The sequence below is a fragment of the Aquila chrysaetos genome, chromosome 12 (genome assembly GCF_900496995.4).
Source record: "Aquila chrysaetos chrysaetos chromosome 12, bAquChr1.4, whole genome shotgun sequence".
In the NCBI taxonomy this organism is placed as follows: Eukaryota; Metazoa; Chordata; class Aves; order Accipitriformes; family Accipitridae; genus Aquila; species Aquila chrysaetos.
In genome coordinates, this window is record NC_044015.1 from 15,572,701 (window position 1) to 15,594,968 (window position 22,268).

General features: G+C 40.1%; 1 protein-coding gene across 1 annotated transcript; it reads left to right on the top strand.

Moving 5' to 3' along the window:
• The first annotated feature begins 6,326 nt into the window (after window positions 1–6,326).
• RGS13 (regulator of G protein signaling 13) lies at window positions 6,327–20,843 on the top strand. Its single transcript, XM_030032785.2, has 7 exons — window positions 6,327–6,422; window positions 13,245–13,288; window positions 13,652–13,732; window positions 16,355–16,405; window positions 17,173–17,193; window positions 18,122–18,290; window positions 20,649–20,843. The coding sequence occupies exons 1-7, from the start codon at window positions 6,327–6,329 to the stop codon at window positions 20,841–20,843; spliced, it is 657 nt and encodes a 218-aa protein (XP_029888645.2).
• Window positions 20,844–22,268: the final 1,425 nt, after the last annotated feature.

A 22,268-nucleotide genomic window follows, 5' to 3' on the forward strand; every position in this document is an offset into this window, starting at 1 on the left:
TGCCTTGCTCACTGAGAGCTTTCCTATCTCTAGCTTTTCTCTATCTATCTTTCCTAGATCTCTGAGCATGTTGAGAATATTCCTTCACAATAGAAGTACCATTAAACATTTTTTTTGTTTTGCTTGCAAGTTGACTTTGTCTCTTTGCCTACAGTTTTCTGGATATGAAGGGGACATTAACATTGCAGATTTATTTGAGTTATGCTGTAAATGTCAAAAAATTCTGCTTGCAAATATACCTTTATGCCAAATTTTGGTAGAAAGACTTTAGAGAAAGTTAGGGAAATACTCATCTTTACTCGCCAAGGATGATACATTTCAATACCACAGCCTTTTGAGTAGTCCAAAACATATATGATAAAGAAAAGAAAATAGGGAGCCTGATTATCATTCTTACTCTCTAATTCTCTACTACGGCTTCTGAAGCTTTCATCAGCAGAGAGCTTTTGCCTTCTCTTGTGCCTCCTTTGCACTGTGCGAGTAGGGCAGAGCAGCTCTTGGAAGGAAACTTCACTACAAAGTGCTTCTCCTTGCTGGCTTTTGACCTTTATGAAATAATGCTTTGAGTCCTTGAACAAAAGCACCAGGGTATTCCTCTCGCATGGATGAAGAAGCTGCTACATCTGTTAGTTTCCAGTAAACAGCTGCTGTGGAATAACTTACTCCGCATGTATTTTAATTGGGCAATGGTTTCCTGTTCCTTCTCCAAACTTCTCCTGCAGTAACGTGACTTACCTTATGTTTTGACAGCAAATGATTACTCATGTCTAAATTCAAAATGGTGAGGAGGCATTAGAATATGAGCGCTGTCTTTCCAGCTATATATGTGAAACAAGAGTGACATCTAGTAGTCAGTTCTGGTGAACACAGGTGTATTTATCTGGTAATTATATTTCCTGTCCTGTAACAAAGCGCTCTAAAATTATTTATCTTCCACTTACAATGGAAAACACCACTCATTTGTCGAGCTAAAGTACTTTATACACGAGAACTGTTTAAACATTATAGCACTCTTGTTAGGAATTTTTAAAACCAATTCCATTTTACAGCTGGGTAAATAGAGTGAGTATAAAATGGCTTGTCCAAAGTCCCCCAAATTTTCTCTGAAATAATTAGGAATAGAACCTAGTTTTGACTACAGTTGACTTATTCTTTCTATAAGTGACACTATCTTGACTTATCAGGAATGAAATAATTTCTACCATTGCTGGCGCAGTGTGGCAAAGAACTATCTCCTGATCTCACTAGATTTTCAGTCTACAGCTGAAAATGCATAACATGGGAACCAAAAACATGTGTATTGAAATCCACATGTAGGCAAGTACAACAGCAGTCTGTCAGTGCTTGCCTTTTCACAGAAGTGCAACGGCAATTGCAGTTTTCTGTGCCCTGGGATTCATTATTGCTGTAGTACTTGTGAGTGCCAGATATGAATTCTAAGTATTCAGTTTTGGTCCTTTGGACAAGAACTTCTATCTTTTCCTGCATTCATTCAAACTACTTTCTGAAAATGTTTGTCTAGATACTGACTTTTATATGCAGTAGCACTTAGACTCTGGCTATGATTAAGACTTAAAATTTTAGGAGACCAAATTTTCAATTGCTTAAGGAATCAGTGGATGGGACCACTGGCAAAACTGTCCTCGGGGATAAAGGAGCAGAAGAGAGCTGGCAGCTATTTAAAGATGTTTTTCTTAGAGCACAAAAACTTTTGATTCCCAAGTGTACGAAAACAGGCAAGGAAGGCAGGAGACCAGCATGGCTGAGTAAGGACCTCCTGGTCAAACTAAAATGTAAGAAGGAAATGCATGGGCAGCGGAACCAGGGACAAGGATCCTGGGAAGAATACAGGGATAATGCCTGGGTATATAAGGAGGGATCAGGAAAGCTAAGGCACAGTTGGAGCTGAATTTGGTAAAGAATGTGAAATATAAGGAGAGCTTCTGCGGGAATATTGGTCAGAAAAGGAAGACAAAAGAAAATGTACCCCCCTCCTCTGACAGGACAACAGCAACAACTGGCAAGGAGGAAGCTGAGGTACTCAACAGTTTTTTTACCTCAGTTTTCACTGGCAATTGCTCTTCTCACATGTCTCAAGTCCCTGAACCTCAGGTCAATGGACTGGGGGACTGCTCCCACCCATTGTAGGAGAAGATCAGATTCAAGACCTCCTGAGGAACTTGAACATACACAAGTCCATGGGATCCAACAAGATGCATTCCAGGATACTGAGGGAACTGGCGGATATAGTTGCTAACCTGCTCTCTCCATTATATTTGAAAAGTCATGGCAGTGAGGTGAAGTCCCCAGTGACTGGAGAAAAGAAAACATCACACCCATTTTTATGAAGGGTAGAAAGAACAACTCTTGGAAATACAGACCGGGCATCCTCACCTCTGTGCTTGGAATATCATGGAACAGATCCACCTGGGAGTTATGTCAAGGCATATGGAAGACAGGGAGGTGATTAGATACAGCCAACATGGCTTCATGAAGAGCAAATTTTGCCTGATGGATCTGGTGACCTACAATGATGGAGGGACTGCATCAGTGGACAAGGGAAGAGCTCCTTCTGTCATCTACCTGGACTTCTGCAAGGCCTTTGATACATTGCAGTGCCCAACATTCTTGCTGCTAAATTTGAGAGATACGAGTTTGATAGATATATTATTTGATGGATGAGGAATTAGCTGGGTGGCTGCATTCAAAGATTTGCAGTCAATGGATCAATGTCCAAGTGGAAAGCAGTGAAAAGTGGTGTCCCTCAAGGGTCTATATTGGCACCAACACTATTTAATATCTTCATCAATGACATAGACAGTGGGATTGAGTGCACGCTGAGCAAGTTTGCGGACGATGCCAAGCTGAGTGGTGTGGTTGATTCGCTTGAGGGAAGGCATGCCTTCAAGAGAGATCTTGACAGCATTGAGGAGTCAGCCCTTGTGAACTTCATGAAGTTCAACAAGGCTAAATGCAAAGTCCTGCATCTGGATTGGGGCAATCCCCAATATCAGTACAGTCTGGGTGATGAATGGATTGAGAGCAACCATGTGGAGAAAAGACTTGGGACTACTGCTGGATTAAAAATTGGATATGAGCCAGTATAGTCTGAACAGTAATGTAGAGTCACAACACATTATAAAGCAAAGCTTTATGGAGGCAGTAAGAAAGATGAGCAACAACCTACAGATACCAGGACTCACCTGATCACTGATAGCAAATACAAGACAATATGTAATGCCATAGCTCCAGCAGACTGAAAGGGACACAGTGTCCAGGTAATCTGGAAGCAACAGACAGTCATACAAATAGCTTTTGAATGTGTATACAAGTTGTGCTACCCTTTGGCTCCACCAGCAGTACTGTGATTTGAGAGACTTATAACTTCTTACATGGAATGTGGGCAGTAAACTGCCTATGCTCTCGATGTCTGTCAAAGGGCAGAGTGCCAGAAGGCAGGGTGTCATTTCCACACCTGGATTCTCTTGTATCATCACTTGATATGGACCTATAGGCTAGGGTGTTATTTGGGGGGTCATAAGCTATATCACAAGGCATGTGAGGTTCATGTTGCAACACCTGCAAGATATAAGTTATCTAGTCAGGAGTCAAAACCTGGTTCATCACGAGATAGGTACAATAGAATCACCTCTATCAAGTTGCATGGGCATCTGGGAGCTGATTACTATCTTACATCTTCCCAAACGCTGCAAGAGAAGCTGTAAAAGAGATTACAGTTCAGCATAAGCAATAACATATGTCTAGCAGGCCTCAACCAGCATTCGAGTGTGGCTTGACCACAACCACAAAAAATGAATTACAAGACAATCTACAGCACCATCCTCTGATGCAAAACAAAGCATAAACAATAAATAAAATAATTTCAAAAACTACAGCCATAACCTTTGATAACTACCCTGAGATCTCAGGATCAAGAGCTACGCCATGATCAAAATCCAGCAGTTCCCTGAGTCTGTATTTCAGACTGTCACCTCATGTGACGGCTTTAGTTGATCCAGAATTTCTAAAGATTTGTCTCAGTGCATCAGTCCCGGCTTAGATAGACAACAGCAGATTGTATTTCCTAACATTAAAACATGATCTTCAGCAGAAAACATAGTCCCAGGATAGACAATAGCTCCCCGTTCTCAACAGACCCTGTTTTCCAAATGACAAACATAAGACTTCAAGTCCCACAAGGAAGGTGCCCACCTAGAAAGCTGTTGCTGCTCTTCCCCTTCCCTGTGCGGCCTATTCACAGGCACAACAGCACTGGAGAGCTCTCCTTTCCGACAGACTGAGCATCTCAGGGCACTCAATCTCGGCAGAGCCTCCTTCCAAAATGGCAAACGTCCAGCTCCTTCTCCTCAAGGATGGTACCAGCCCTGAAAGCTGTTGCCACTCTTCCCCTTCCCCATGCAGCCTAATCACAGGCACAACAGCACTGGGGAGCTCTGCTTTCCCAAAGACGCAACATCTCCTGGTGCTCGTTGTCTGCAGAGCCTCTTTCCAAAATGGCAAACGTCCGGCTAGTTCTCCCACAAGGCAGGTGCCAGCCCTCAAAGCTGTTGCTGCTCTTCACCTTTCTTTGGCAGCCTGTTCACAGGCACGACAGCATTGGGGAGCTGTGCTTTCCCACAGACGCAACATCTCATGGTGCTCGTTCTTTTCATAGCCTCTTTCCCAAGTGCAAACATCCGGCTACTTCTCCCAGCTGTGTAGGGAGTGTATTCTGTACAAGGAGGTTTCAGACTGCAGGTGACAGAAGTTCGTAACAGTCTCGTATAAAAATCAAATACTTGAATTTTTAGTTCACTAAGATTGGGTTTTTTGTGGGTTTTTTTCCCCATACCTAAAAACCTAATCCTGGAATTTGATTTTGAATTTAATACAAAAGTTGATACTTGCAAGTCTCCAGCCCAACTACCTGCATTAAAAAAACAATGTCAGCTTCTAAGCTTGAAGAGAACAGCAGAGGTGATTACAGATATGCAAGGGGAAATGATAAAAAACCATGCAGCAGTGTATTTCATCAGTGCGTAGACATAAAAGTAAGCTCTGGACTAAGCAACCATAGCTGAGTTTGGTAAAACAATTGACCAAAATGTCCATTGTTCTCTGCATAATACTTGACTTCATCCTTTATCATCTCAGCCTGGTTCAAGATAAGGCATCCCATCTCCTTCAGGTTTTTTTTTCTCTGGGTAAGGTTGTTGCTTTTCTCTTAAAGGTCTGGTTTTGCATTGAACTTACTGTTCCATGCAAGATTCATAACAAAATTCTAGAGAAAAGGTCATTTACAGAAACAGCTCTTAGGGAGTCATTTGCTTTGAGGGAGCTCAAGCCGCCCCCTGACCTTTGGTGGCAATTGTCTACTCCTCCCAACCCTTTCCAAGGAACAGGAAGCACACAACCCATGATCCCCTAGACCTGGAGGGGGAAAGCGGAGTGTGGCTGCTGCCTTTTCACCAGGGATAATCACTGTGGGGAACTCAAGCTCCCACAGCGATAATTCATCAATGTCCAGCTGGAAGATGGCTCTGCAAACCACAAATACCACTCGTTTGCTGTGGAATTGCTCTTGGACCACAGCGAAGTTCCTGAGTCCTGCAACCAGGATACCCTGCCCAGGGAAAAGACAAAAAGGCTGATGGGTGAGTACTTTAGAGATAGGAAAAGTGAAAGCTTTGGAAAAAACCCCATGTTTTCCATTTTTTTCTTTCCCCCTTCTCAAAATATTTGCTAACATCTCTTAGCTAGAAAAGATCCCAGGCATTTCCAGCACAGGGAATACGCCTGGGGCTTTTTCTCAGGGATTATCCTTGGCACAGATCCAGCATCATCCCCTGTCTCTCTGCTTGGTCTCTCCACTCTGACCACAGGGAAGAGTGAAGCCCTGTGGGGTGCTGAATACTTCCTCAGACTGGATCTGGACTTGGTCTCTCTCCTGGTTGGCCAGGAAGCTGATCATGGCACATGAGGTGGTCTTGCTGTGCTGCCACGATGCTCGGAAGGGATCGCTCCTTAGGGCCCAGGCTCTCAGGAAGACTGAAGCCCTGCAGGGCGAGGGGGACCAGGATGCCAGCCCACCTTGTCCAGCTTCAGCTGTTATCAGACATGGCTCCCCAGACAGCCACGATCTCCGGAAAGCAAGGGAATGAGGTCTCAGGCTCCAGGCTGGATAGCTCACAGACTCTCGGCAAGCTCCTTGCCCCGGCAATGACAAATGCTAGTGTACACAAAGAGCCCAGAAAAACACTGCCATGGCTGCGGAGCTCCCAGAGAAAGCTGACTCTGAATGGTCCCGCTTTTGAGGGGACTGAGCCATGCCCACAGGAGCCTCAATACTCAGGGCAGCCCCAGTACCAGGACATGGCAGTCCTGGCAGCCACATTGTCCCCCAGGCCTGGTGGAATCCTCAGGTAGGGCTCTCACGACGGCCCCCAGCCCTGTCCAGCCACTCCCACAGCCCAGCTTTTGACAGCTGACAGCTCTGCTGCAACCCCTGGGGAAGGAGCTCCCAAAACCCTCACCCTTGGTGGAGAGCTGCAGGAGTGTGGGGAACAAGCAGCTCGGCTCCAAGCTGATGGCCATGGTGCAGCAGCCCTCCATTGTGCTTGCTGCTTGCCCTCAGCTCAGGAAAAGGGACACTCTTCACAGCTCCTCACCCAAAACTCCTCTCTGACATTCTCCTGTCTGTCAGTAAGTGTCCCCCAGCACATCTCTGCTGCCTCCTGACCCCGCTCTCAGCTGCGGAGCAGCTCCAAAGGGCTGCAGTGAGGAGTCCCTGAGCAGTGTCCGGCAGCACCTAGGCCTTGCTGAGAAGTGCCAGTACTGCTGTGGTGCCCAGGACACCTCCCTGTGATGCAGTGCACCCCACTGCGACATCAGCCCACGTCATTTGAAGGTCCATTATGACACCAGCTGGGAGATGGCACAGCTGGGGTGAGAGGTGAGAGATTTTCCCTCTTGTCCTGAGAAACAGTCACCTCCTTTCTCCCCAGTCCTTTTCCAAAAATTGCACCTGCCCCTGCACCAACAAGTCTCTGCTACTGGGAGCCCGTCTGGGCAGGTGGGGTTTTGGGGTTGGCTGCTGTTGGGCTGTTTTCAAGAGATGGGATTGAAGGCCTGTGGGATAAAACAGCCCCTCCCATGTTACCGAACACTCCCTGCTTTGTGTCACTCTCATGGTAGGAGCAGCACATGCTTCACTGCACTGGTTTTGGCTGGCATGCAGTTAGTTTTCTTCATAGCAGGCCACAGGGTGCTGTGTTTTGGTTTTATGACCAAACCAGTCCTGATAAACCACTCATGTTTCAGCTGTTGCTGAACAGTGCTTGCACAGTGTCAAGGGCTTCTCTGTTCCTCACTCTTTCCCACCAGCAAGTAGGCTGGGGGTGAGCAAGAAGCTGTGAGGGGACATAGCCGGGACAGCTGACCCTAGGAGACCAAAGGGATATTCCATACCTTATGATGTCATGCTTAGCAATAAAAGCTGGGGCAAGAAGGATTAAGGCAGTGGGACAGGTATGTTCCAGGCTGTGGCATTTGTCTTCACAGCTAATTCCCTCAGATACTGGATATGTCCCTCAGCAGTGGTTCACTTGTCCTGGTCATTTGCATGGTCTTCTTTGAAGGGATACCTTTCCTTTAGGCTCAACTGGAGCCGATTATAGAGGTAACTGATATAGCTGGGGGTTGTGTCTCTTGTTTAGCCACAGTGTCTGTGTGTCTTCAGATCCAGAGACCCTCTCTTCTCCCTGAGGGTGCTGAATAGTCATGAATAGTACTCAGTAGGCACAGGCTAGGCCCCAGAACAGTGTGACAACTTCTGTCTCTTTGGCATAGCCAGGGCCAGGACATCCTCTTTTCAAACACATGGCAACGTCAGGAATTCAAAGGAACAAGGCCATATCAGAAGCCATGTTAACCAGCCTGTTCAATGTATGCCTCAGTTACCTGCTCGTCTCGGTGTGTCACCCATCTGGGCAAGGAGTCTCTTTCAGGATAGATGAGACCACTCATTACAATGAAACTGCAGTGTTTCCCCAGAGCCTACACCCACATCCACCCTCATGAGACCACAGTTGCACACAGAACTGATGTACACACGTTATACCTTCTCCTTCAGGGTAATACCAGATGACATCTAGTGGAATATCTATGTAATAAGAGGAAGGGTATGATTTAGGTTCAATCACAGTTTTTCAGTGAAGCAGCATACCTTGTTAATGACTAAACCTTCCACCCCTATGTGCTCTAAATATTCTGGAAAGGGAAGTAGAAAGGTAACATTCTGGGTATCAAGCTATGAAAGAATGGTAGTGGAAAGCAGCTGACTCTGAGAAACAAGTTGTAAAATCGTATTTGCAACAAGTTTAATGAAATAGCAACAAGCTTGAATGCTAGCAGTCCTGTTGAGAGTAAGAAGGTAAGAGTCCTTGCAGTGGCTGGGTGGCATGGTGATGACAGGCAGGAATATATCCATAGCCTTTTGGCATCCCTCAAGTCTTTGAGGGCTTCCCAGCCAGCCACATTCTCTGGTTTTACAGTTCCTCTGCACTGATCCAAGGACAGATTTGCCAGCAAGTCAACCACCCAATGCTAAGGCAATTGGGCAATCCTAAGTACCTGCAGATACCCATTAAATTTCAAACGGTGCTTTAGAGCATGGTCAAGGATACAACAAAACTGCAGACATGAAATTAGCAACAAATCCTGCACCTAAATATCCTCCCACTGTACAAGTCAAGAGGAGGTTTGGAGAAGTATTTTCTTCAGCTTAATAGCAAAAATAATCTTATGGGAAAAAAAAAAAGGTTTATTTCAATTCTAAGCAATATTACAGTATTTTTTAATGTCTGTAATATGTAAAAGAAAATATTTGAACACAAAGTCACTGGTTACTGATACTCAGTCACTGCACAATTTAAATTTACAAAGAGATGGTATGTCATATAATTAACAGCATCCTGATAATGAACATCAGTTGATGACAGTTAATGCCAATAAAATTTACTGCAAAAATAAGATATATTTAAGTTTTTGCAAAAGAACTTGCATATGTACATATGTATTCACATATATGTAAATCAAATAGTTAAATACTGGTTCAAATCACTAGCAGAGACTATCAGCATAATTGGAATTTTCATTATGTAACTTTTCCAGAGTCACACTTATTCATATGGTGCCTTTTTTTTTTTTTTAAATTTAAGTAGTTCTACAAGTAAGATCCTTTAAAGCCATTTTTAGCTTCTCAAGTTCAGGCCAAAGTTAATTCCCTCAGAAGCTTTTAGTATATAACTGCCTGTATGTGCAAGCATTAGAGGTATTATTTTTGAGGAGGTATGTGGGAAAGTTGGATCATCTCACTATTGTGATTATTTGAATAATCAACTCAAGTTACATTACATAGGTATTTGCCTCTGCCTATTCCTATTATAGAAATGGAACAAAATACTCCAAAAACATGTGTGAAGGTACGAAGAATATAAAATAAGATTTAATGAAATAACAATCCACAGAAAATAGAACACATTGTGATATTTGTCCCTCCCTTTCCATAAGCACAGGCCAGGTGCCATGGTGAGTTCCTTACAGGCAGGCTCTTATGCTGTCCTGCTCACACACCAGGTTCTGCTGTAGGTGTGCACACCACACACGTTTCCTCCCTAGCAGAATCATTACTGTTGGAAAATGTATGTACAACCTTCTACACTAGGCCTGTATACCAGTAGGATGAGCTGCAATAAAATAAATGAGTGTACTATATTATTGTAGGCTCAAACTTCAATTTAAGTTCAAATACTACACAGTTCATGCTTTGCCTAGGAGGCATTGTAAGAGAAAAAGAAAGATGAGTCAAAACAGAGAGAGAAGATTGAAAGAATCATCGCACACTGCACACAGCTGGGCTGTCAGATAGAGCAGGGAGAAGACCAACCTTTCCCTCCTGACACAATCAGTACATGCCTTGTAGACACTGGCAAATCCCCAGAGATCACAACTCACAACTACCTCCAAAAAGGACAGAAAGACCTCTAGAAAGATTCTCCCGCCACCCTGTGACTGATTTACAACAACTAGTTGAGCTAGTGCTTCCCAAAGCCCCAGTGTATCACTAAAAAAACCAGTCTACTACTGGCATGAACAGAGCAACTTCAGTACTATCGCACTGCACAGCTGCTTTGAAACACTTGGCTAGAGAAGAATAAGTGAAATGTAGATAACTTGAGTCTCAATTTAAAATGAGGCCATAACCTTTGCAACAGGTATGAGAAAAATGACAGAGGACCTCATACAAGTTTAAAGAAAGTTCCGCTCTAACATCACTCAGATGGTGTGCAACACCAAGTTGACCAGTTAGAAGCACAAAAAAGCCTCACACTAATGGGTCACAGCACAAAATAAAGGCTCTCCCATGGCAATCCAAAGTACTTCATAATGCTACCTGTAAGAGGATGAAACTTGGTTTTAGTGCAAGGGTACTTTTTGCCTTTCATCTCATTTCAGCATGGACTTTAGATTTCATAAAAAGAACTTTGATAAAGGGATGGAAAATATTAGTCACAAAACTTGGACAATACATGCAAAATTTCAGTGAAGTAAAACACAGCTTCATTTCATTACAGCTGATCAGTAGAGATGTCAAGATAATTTTGGAGCAAACAGCCTCTATCAGTGGTGCATCAGAGTCCAGCTGAACTTTTTCTGATAGAAACCACAGCCACTCTTTGCCTATGGTATATATAAGAAAGGAGTTAGGCACTAATATGATCAGCATAGACACAGCCAAAGGGCAGTAAGATCTTCTACGCTAAAAGAAAATAATGAAGCAAAAAAAAAGTCAAGGAATTTGGAAAATTATCCCTACAACTGTAACTACTAAACAAAACTCTTTAACCAAGAGAAACAATCCAAGAAGAGTTTCTGTAAGTATGAAGTTTTGTACTTCAAAATATTAAGAGAAAAGTATAGCATATGCAGGGAAACACCTCTTTTTCTCTTGGCATGTAAAGTTATCTCAGCATAGCAAAGGCATTCATTTTAGAATGTTTCTGATGTATAAACAACTTTATCCCTATTTATATATGAATATTTTGTGTAATACTCTTAGTACAAACTAAGCTGAGTGACATCACAGAAGACAATTAATTAGAACTTTTGTATGGCGGTTTCTCTCTGAAGGCTCTGCTGAAACCTACGCTGTGTACTAAAAACTGTGACATTAGGTAGTTCACAGATTCACTGGCACAGCATAAAGGTGCTGAAAAAATCAAAATGTATGTTGTAGTTTGAAAAATAGAGAGATCGTGTTCTTTGATCTACCAAAGCAGTTTTCCTGATATTTTTCCAATATAAAATATAGTAGCAGTTAAACAGTCATTTCCAGATCAGTACTGCTTATATCTTTTACAGACGTGAATAACTTCAGGACTTAGATTCATTTATTATCAGACAGGCAATTCCTTCTCTGAAAGTGTTGTAACGATGTGACTTTCTTTTTGATTACAAGACCTGCAGGAAGCACAGATCCTACACATTAAGGAACTTGTAGCCTTGTTGCAATAAAGTCTTATAATGAGCAAACAAAAAGGATACTACATGTTATTTATATGTATCAGGTGAAAATAGCTCCCATGATCCAAATCTAGTTAGCTGAACACTGCAAAGCTGTATTAAGTAGTTAAGATGTAGATGGGCTACCATTTACCATAGAAGATAGGACACTAATATAGGTAAAGTCACAGGTTGCACTTGTGAAGATTAGCCAAGTCAAAACTGACACAAATTGCTCAAGGGCATGTTGTAGTTTTGTGATATACCTGTCTTATTTTAGGACTAAGACTATTGCCAGCAGAAACAAGCAACATTAGACTAATGAAGCATAGACTATGCTTCAGTGGAAAGAAGACATTCCAAAGAAGCACTGAAAAAGATAAAATCAGCATGATCTGTTCCTCGGTCTATTAGGAAATATTTCTAATATAAAAAGAAAAGAGAACCACAAAACCCTGGATGTGTGTTTGGCAAATGTGTGTACTGAAAAAGGCCTGGGAAACAATATTTGCTTAAAGTCTCTAACTCAAAATGGTTCCTCAGAACAATAACATTTCCTTATACAAATGTGACTTCATGCAGCAACCACCTGAAGAAAAAAGTTACTGACTGACACTTTTAATTTAGATGGAAGTAGCTGAATTAGATCACTTAATATTGCTTCATCTAATATTGCTTGAGCATTTCTGTATAGTAGGCAACCTACATAAGCTTCTTCAGGTTTCAAAAAAGCCACAAAGGCTGTATTTTGTTTATATTTCAGTGAATAGAAGACTGATGATTGCAACATGAAAACACCCAAAATAGAGGACATTGGGTAAAATAGTCTAAAATCAGATGATAAGTGATAACCGTATGCCAGAATTTAAATGCATTACTTTATCTTAAATAGGGAATATAGCGTAGTTTTAAAAGATTGCTTTTAGGCAGCAGGTGAGATGAGTAAATACTAGTGAAATGAATAGGCAAGTGTAGAGGAAGTCATACAGTTGACAGAAGTCAAGCAGAGAGTGTATTTCAGAGAATTCCACGAAAGTAGGAAACAGGCAATGGCCCCTGGCAGTCCTACAGGGCTGCAGGGAGGGTGAGCAGCAGGAGTTCCAGTATAGCAGTTGGACAGAGTTATGAAGTTTCAATATCGTGTAGGAAATCTTCCAGGTAAGACTCTGGTATAATGCAAATTTGGATATAGATGTCAGGGAAACAAGGAAAATAAGACTAAAGGTAAATGCAATCATTTCACAGATTCAGAATGCTGGGAGACACAGCCTTGTTCTGTGTTTTACTGTGTGTTTCATTTTGAAGGAAAAAATTGGTTGTAGGAATAGTATGTACCAGTCAAATCCAAACCTGAAAGAAATTGTGAGTTTAAATAAATAATGTATGAGACTAATGTTTTGATTTCAGGCAGGTCTATACAAACTTACCCACTGTCCTATGTAAACTTTGCAAAGAATTTAGAATCTCTTGAAAGCCAAAGGGGAAGAAACAAACATACTCCAGGTCACAGGATTATTTTGTTTGGTTTTTTTTTTAGACAAACTTATTCTTGACTGTCTCATTCCTAATAAAAAACTGTACCCTTTCTTATAGAAATTATTTCTTCTCTATACAAAAGCAAGTTTAATACAGATTTTTACTGATTGAGATATTTGCTGGACAAATATCAATGTTAATCTCAGACACTTAAGTTACTCAGCATTGTCCAGTTTACATTGAGCTCTGATCCCTGATCTGGGTCACCCTGAACTTTCAGGGAAAAGATTCCTGGTTTCCTTCTGCTTTGGGTCAGGCTCAAACTTGTAATCTCTTTTCACAATTGGAGATTCAAAGAGGGAGAATTATTAACAATTCTATTTTTCCCTAAGATATATCCACTGGACTGCTTGATTTTTTTAAATTTTTTTTTTTTAAGTTCTTGCATGTTACAAAAATATATGTTGGTCTAATGCTTCAGCCATGACTCAAAGATTAGATGCATAAAATAAGAATATTGCTAGGACTGGTTGCACTGCTATATGGAGACTGAATTATAAGTGGAATTGGAGATAGCCAGAACTGAGCACAGCAAGTTTAAAACTCACATATTTTCCATGTTTAAGAGAATGAGTTCAAATACTTGTTGGCTTTGCAAGATATTCAGAGCAGAAGAAAATGGGATCAGTTCTAAGTAAGTAACGATAAGATTCTCATGTTCTGCAGTACATGCAGCTGTCTGAGTAGGAGACACAAAAATCTCAAAATTCACAGTGGAAGTTTTCTTTGCAAGCTTAAGATCATGCAAAAGAGTGCAAAATCTTCACAACTGCCCCAGCTGACCACCTTCATATAGCCAATTCCTTTACAGTGCATGAAGTGTAAACTGGCACTTCTCTAGTGGAAGGAGGGTATATCCCAGTGGGAACTACTTTTATATTAAATAGGCATAGGCCTAAACTAATCCCTGGGTTAAGTCCAGATTTGGGCCTGTGAAAAATTTGTAAGCCCAATATTTTGGGTCAATCCTTTAACAGAATTCAGACTGCTGGCAAAGGTTGAATACACATGTGGTGGATAAGAGACATGGCCAAGTGCCTCCTGCAAGTCCTCAGCTGCCACCAACCTCGATGGAGGCCAAACATAGCTAGAACTTTGGTCAGCATGTGACATCGAAGTGGTGAAATGCTTCCATCCAACATGCCTGCCAACTGGTATCAGATCATATATGGTATTGATTTATTGATTAGAGAAAAACATGTCCTCTACAGCAATACTGAGGTGTGTCTGATGACTCCTGAAACTGCCATTTGGGTGAGGTTAAGTGGCAGAAATCCAGACAACATTTCCAAAAGTGCCTCCTGGATGAGGACTTCCCTCCCACACAGCAGTGGCCAGGGGAGCCCCTCACACTGGAGATGGTACAATAAGTGAACAATAGCTCCCACAAGACACTACAACAGTATTTTCCAATTTAAACTTTGGAGTCCCAGCTATAAAGCCCTTGTTATTTTTGGAGAATATTCAATTTTTTTTCAGTGTAATATATGTTCTTCAGCAAATTAACCATGTTGCAAATCAGTGCAGCAAGAAGTGTCCTACCAACACAGCAGCTATGAAAGTGGCATCAATACAGATCCTAATAACCCATGTTCATATTTCCCTTACTGCCTTTCGTATTTTACTGATTTTAAAAGGAAAGTTAAAAGGTAAAAAGGTTTTCCTCTGTGTCAGCTGCCCCATCAGGCAGCGTTCTTTCTGCTTCACAGATTAATGTTAAAGACAAATAATCAGAAATGGAAATAAAATGACCCTACTGATGATGCTTAGCGAGACAGACAAGCTTGTCACTCGTTCTATATACAACTGCTATTGCTGACAGAGGTGAAAAATTATCTGCGTCAGTAACAGTGAATATGACTCAGAAGCAGCTCTTAAGGAAAAAAAAACATTCCAAGGGCTAGAGATTCTCACTCCCCATAACCACATGCTTCATGAGTTTACACAGAGAGGAGGCCAGTAGCTCATGAGAAGGAAAAAAAAAAAATCTTTTACTGGCAAGAGTTACTAGAGAATTATCAACACCACAACTTGATAGTGGTAAAATTTCTTTTACTATATATTTCTCTGATCAGGTCAGACTGATCAGGAAAGCTTGACGAAAGAATCAGTGAGTCACAGCATGTACTCTTTCAGAGAAAGAGAGAATTATATCAAGTTAAAAATAAATGGATGATCACCAATTAAAAAAGCTACAAAGCTACTAATGGCTGTTGTGTAGCAGAAATTTATGAAGCATCATGCAGCACTCATACCAAAGCCAATTTTGCTTTTAATTTATATTAAAAAAACATTCTATGATACTAAGTAGCGTTTGTCAAAATTGTAGCTCATACGAAAACAAAATACTCAATGAGAAAGGATCCCCTCCCAGGTTTGGCTCATGCATAATAGAAAGCACCCACTAGAATACATCCCTTGTGTTTTCTTGTACTAATATAAGCATAAGCATTTTTTCAAAGTTACCTGTGATGTGCTGTAACTGCAATGCTTAAAAATCGGTTGGTGTAAATGCAGCTACATGCACTTAACTGGAGCTATTGACCCTCAAACATTTGTTTTTCCTTAAATTGTTTAGTCTCTCACCTCACCACTTCCATACTCTTTCCCAGAATCAGGCAGGAGACTCCTACAAGCTTAAGAAATTATTGCTTAAGAATAGCAAACATGAAAGAAAGAAATCTAATTTTAGTCACCTCCAACAACTGTCTAGATTAGTAATAATGTGTCATGCTGCATTGTAAACAACTGGAGAGAGATCGAAGTCCCTTACAGTTAAGATTGTATTAACCTTTCATTATTTACCTTATGTTCAGAGCTTATATTCAGCTCTCAGCTAATAAGTCAACATAGATGTTAAAGGCCTTCAAATATTACAATAAGATCTTGAGCATTTAATACTTTGCTACTAAATACAAACATCAACATTTCATAACCTATATAATGATTCCTGTCCTAGAAAGCTAGTACTTCCCTTGTGCTTCTTCTAAGCACAATTTAAATAAGTGAACGCCTTTTCTAGAGGAATTACATGGGAGCATCTTGTGATGGAACTGTATTTGTTAGAGCAAGAAGAATATTTGCTTCAGTATAGCAAGCACAAGATCTAGGACACACAGAAAAACCTTTTTAAATATAAGTTTCATACAGATCTTATTTAGATTAGGGGACAGATTTTCAATAATGTAATTTCATTTAATTTTTCATACTTTGAACCACAGCTAATCCTACAATAATCTCCTCCTTTTTTCTAAAGATTGTCTTTGGAGGAAGTGCTACAATGGTCCCAGTCTTTTGCTGGTAACAAGTAAATGTAAGTAATTGTATGTTTGTATCCCAGACGGATTACTGAAAAAAGTTCCCACGAAGCAAAATCAATGTCATGCAGTATAATGTATGCTGTCTTATAAGCAACTAATGAAAAACAACTTTGTGTTACATGCTTAGTATGCATCACGCTGAAAATAAATGTAGCATGCTGTAAATGCTTTCCCAAACTTGCCATATCTGCAAGCACTTAAGGATCCGTGATAAGGGCAGGTTTATCTGCCATATCCCCACTTAAAGCACTGTATAGCAATATATATTAGAAGAAGGTGAAAAAGGTTGACTTGGGAAATCCTGTGTATGGCAAAGACACCATACCTAATGGTACATCTATACAGTGTAATGCCATGGAAAGTAACTCAGACCCTCATCGCAGGTATGGAAGAACTGTAGCTGCAGTAGCAAATCTGAACTTTCCCACTCCAGCATCCCCTGCCTCATTCACGGCTCAGAGCTCTCCCACATTTCTCGTACGACTGGCAGTCTGGAACATCATTGCTGAAATACTTTTTTTAAAATATTGATGAGAAAGTCATGTACAGAGTTACATCACAGCACAAAGCTCTAAAAATTATTCCTAAGGACTGGCATTTTTCAAACTGCAGACAAACTACAAAGAGCAAGAAAATTAACAGGCAGAATTTGTAACAACTATAAAGAAAAAGATTTGTCACTGAAATCTTTAACAGCAAACCACCCAGTATGTTACAGTTTGCAGGGAAAGCACAGGGAGAAAATGCACAACAGAAAAAATTTAAAAGAGACAAAATTATAGCACAAGCAGTAGACATGCATGCTATCACCATTACTGCTTAATGACATCAGAAAATGCAAAGGTGTACTCACATGAAAAGCCAGAAACTCTAAAGCCAATGGATCTGCAGCTCTTTATGAAAGGTAGGCAAAGTATTTGCCTATCTTAGGTTTTACTCTGAAAGTACATCTTACAACTGCAAGCACCATTCCTGTTCAAGTGCTAGCACTGAGTGAAGCCTCATAAATGTTCTCCTGGCTAGAAGCATTTTAGCAACTCTGTCACCTAATTCTGTACAAAGTATGACATGACATGACAAAAGGCAGCCTCAGGAATTTAATCTTTGCCAAGACCCCACCGATTACTGCTGTCAAACTCCATTGACAGGTGTTTCAAAGACATCCTCAGGTGCAGAACCACTTATTTGCTGAAGAGAGTACTCTTAACTGCTTTACTTCTCTTGATTACAGCAGCAAGAAAAAAGTTATTTCCTTTTTTTGCTAATTGCTTTTTTGCCAAATTCTTACACCAAGAAAAGGTGGTCTTATTTTTTCCACTCAGACTATGATTATTTGATAATATTTAGATATCTTCTGTACAAAACTAGAAATGGAATTTAAAAATACTTGTCAGTCTTTGGATATGTTTGATAGTGTTCACAGAGACCAGGAAGAACAAAGTTTTCAGAGCTCTGTCCTCACATAGTGAAATGCCACTGAGGTTAAAGGAAGCTCTGCATGTGCAGGAAAATGCAATATTGAAGTGTAGGGCTCCAGGGTGAGTTAGTGTGTTTAATTCCCCACTTTGACATAATCTAGTAAGAATATTTATAGGTGTACAATCAAGAATTATATTGCCTTGTAAACATCCCTATTGCTTTCAAAGGACTCTAAACGTAATGCATATATACATGGTATATAAATTTGGCTTCTGAAATATTACATATGGGCCTATGATCTACAAGGCCTACTTGAAGACAGAGCACAGCGATGAAAACATAGAATTCTGGCTTGCTTGTGAAGCTTATAAGAAGATCACATCACAGAGGAAAAGGATTTCTGTAGCCAGGAAACTTTTTACAAGTTACATTCAACCCCAGGCTCCCAACGAGGTGACATACAATAACATGAGCTCTTTATTTCCTCTAATAGAAATGCCTGATGTGTAATGTAGCTTACAAAAAGCAACGACGAATGCCTAGCACTTCTTGTATTAAAGTGAGTGAAAACTGTTGCTATTCATCCTCCCCAAACTCTTTTGCACCCAGAATTTTAATACTTGCCTTCACATATTGTTTATAGGCAGATCTTCGAGCTACATCCACCAAGGATATAAACAAAAGGCACAACTAGATTAAGAACCAAGTTTTTTGATCTGTTCTGATCTTTTTAGTGTCTGATCCAGAGGCCATTGGTATCACTTCAATAGATTTTTGGATTATGCCACTGCTACATGTATGTATTACTCTGGTCTCTGCAACAGCAAATATAAATGAACGACACAAAAACTCTACCCAGTGCTGTCCCCTTTCTAAAATGGGCTAAAAGAAATGTTCCAAGACAGATTAATTATTTCCTGCTTCCAGCAGCACAAGATTTAGGGAAAACAGAACAGATTTGTATGTAAAATGTTTCAGAATTTTTTTCTAACAAGTGGCTATACAAAAAAAAAGTCATTCCTGCTCAGCCAGTCGTGCTTTACGACCTTTAACTATTCCTGCTTATTACTCTCCTTGCAAAAATAAACTAATACTGGCTTTTACTGCCACTGCCTCTGGCAGACTGACATAACTGAAAAATCAGGCTAGATTATTTTCTGGTTTATGTATAACAATAAAACTATTATAGTCTCAAAATGCAGCCTCCCTGTTGACACTGAAAGGCAAGCCAAAACCAACTCAGCTGGATTCCCAAGTGTTGGCCAAGAGCATTTGCTGCTTTAAATGACTAAACCACTCCCACTAATCTAAAAGTTGAGGAAATCTGAAAGTTCCCTCTGTTGGTTTTAAACACCAATTGGCAAGACAATGCATTTTTCTGTCTTTTTCTGATTTATTTTATTTTTAGCATGTGCAGCTATAGGAAACTCAGCAAGATATTTGCATTTCCAAAAAAGAAATGTCAGTATTGCCAACCACAAATTCATTAATCAAAAGTAAGGGCTTAAATCAGGAAAGTTAAAAATAGCCATGTAATTTTTTTTTTTCTTTTTCTAAAATAGTATGTATTTGAATCTTGCTCTTGGCTCTCTGGTTTCTAGGTCTTCAGCACACACTGATTTCACATTTTCTTGATATTCACTATTAACACAAGAACTAGGTACCACCCTAAAAATGTAGATGCTCAAGAGGATTTTAAATATAGTTTATATTCAAATTTCAGCAGCATTTTAAAAGGTGCAACTCAAATGACTCCTCTGGAAGAGCAAGATCCCAATCTATGAAAGACATCAGCACTAACTTCACATTTTAGAGCTCTCCTCTCAACACGAACAAAATCAAGGTGAAAAAAAGCAATGTAATTCATCATGAGCTAAGAGATTATCAAAAGTTCCCATTTTATGTGGTATATTTTCCTATCACTAGACCTTTCTACTCTTACACACCCACAGAGCTTCAACTTATCTGCTACAAACCCTGGATTGCAGCAGAAGAGCTCTAGGAATCAAAACTTTTCCTAAACAAGATTGATATATGGGCTCAGTTTTATCTTATCTCAGAGGTCATAATAATTTTAGCAATTGTTTTTCACAAGTACTGTGCACCTCCAGCCACTTGGACTCGTTAGAAATCAAAAGTCAGGCTTCCTCTTCAGGGATCTAATCCTAGTTCTAAGAACAATTCTTAGCAAAAGAAGCAGGGGTGGACGTCAGCACCTTTCATCTACTCCTTCCACTGCAGCCACTCCATGCAAACCATGTCCGCAGGACTTCTTCCTCTGCCTAAATCATACACACGGTCTTATTCTTTCTAAAAATAGCAAGAAAATCAAACATATACCACTTAACCTCTGTAATGCTGGAAGCCTTGGGCCCATGTTCTACATATGGGCCCAGCAATAGTGACTTTACCACTGCTCTTGACCTCCACTGATCACAATATTCAGTATTAAACTGGCTTTTCCATTAAGGATGTGGGGTAGACTGGGAAATGCAGACAGCTCCCAGTCTTCGAGGCTTCTTGTCCCCAAGGGAGCAAGATCCCCATCCAGCCACTAACATACCTCTTACTAAATCAAACACCAAAAGAGGAGCAAATTGGTCAACTAATAAGATGGGTTTTTCTGGCATTATAAGGAGAAATCCACTCTGCTAGAATTGATGTTTTTGTTTAGGTGCTGATTTTAGATTACAGGGTATATAAAAAAATATACATAAAAGGCATTCAGTACAGGTCCCCTAAATTCAATCTTCCTTACCCACCCTTTGCATATATTCAGTAATACTTTAGTAATGCTGTTTTCTCTTTCAGCTTATTGACAATCCTACAAGGAAAGCAATTATAAAGAATATTCAAGAGCCAACACAGTCCTGTTTTGATGAAGCACTGAAAATAATTTACACGCACATGGAAAGAGATTCTTATCCACAATTTCTTGAATCAAAGTTCTATCAAAAACTCAAACACAGCCTTCAAACTAATGGCAATAATTCAATGGTAAATTAAAGAGAAAGGTTGAAAATTTAGAAAGGTTTCTTCTGTCATGCAAGTGTTTAAAGTAGACAGGAGAAATCAGGCAGTAGACAAATATTAGTAATAATCTGCTAAACTGTTCTGTTGATGTTAGAATTGATGAGGCACTATATTCCCCATCCCCTTTCTTTTCCCATGGAAGAGTTCTGGTTTTGTTTTCCTCTCCCCTCAATAAAACCCTAAAAACTAGCAGAAACTAAGCATAAAAAAGTTTCAGCCAAAAATTATAGCCTAAGGTTCTAGTCTTTTATAGATATTTGACAACTCTAACAACAATAACAATATTTTCAGTATTCTTGTTTTGAGAGATCTGAAATAAAAAACCAGTTTTGCTGCTAGGAAATAAATGTATATTTGGCTACACATAACACAGAAGAAAATGTATCTGCATTGCTGCATTTACTCTTTTGTTGTTGTTTTATTCTTATATTCTTTCAAAGTAAAAGAAGATAAATTGTAAGGTACAGCTATTTGCTTAATCTTAAGCTATGAAGAGCAGTATTCATATGGTATAGAGTTGATTTTATGCTGAATTACGATGTACAATATGTGCTATAAAGGTACTTGGTCTACAGTATACTATAATACTACCAGTGTTTCCTGAACTTCTCTCCAGTGATAAAACTCATTAGTATTTTGTCTGTTTTTCTGGGTATAGACACATAAATATATTGCTTTCCCTTTAGATGCCCTAATCATTAGATACAAGCAGACCTGACATTTGAACATCGTACTGTAACACAAACAGGTCTCTTTGTCATGCATAAACTGTAAAAGACAACTTGCTGATTCATTGATCAAGTATCAAAGCACTCTGGTTTACATTCAAAAACCAGTCTGACTTCTCAAGTCTCATTAAAACTGGAATCTCTTAATATTTTTAATAGACTTCAGCATAGACACTAAAAGCCATAGGAAATCAGGGACCTTTCCAGCATCCTCTCAAGCTGCATTATTCTAAGAAATACAAAGAACAAGTCATTCTGACAGCAGCCCCATAAACCCCAATGGTGTCACACTGATCCTATGGGATGATTTCACAGGAGAAACGAAGTATTCAGTTGGATACATTTATTTGGCTGAGGTTACTTCAATCATGTTGCCAGTTCATACTTTTTAAGTTTACTTTAAGCTGTAACTTGGCTGCCTAGTTATAAAAGGCAATTTTTGTGACAATGTAATAAATCATTGTCTAACCTCTGTTGGGAAAGCCTAGTCTTTCTAAGGGAGCCTCACAGCAGTTCATTGTGCTGCTTGCCTAACCACAGTAAGTTTTTGTTCTCACTGACAACCTCCCTTATTTTTTTAACGTGAATGTATAAGCCTTTTCCTTACAAGGCAAGCATGAAAACACAGGTCAGTGCAGACAGTGAACAAACAACTGGGTTTCACTTCTGT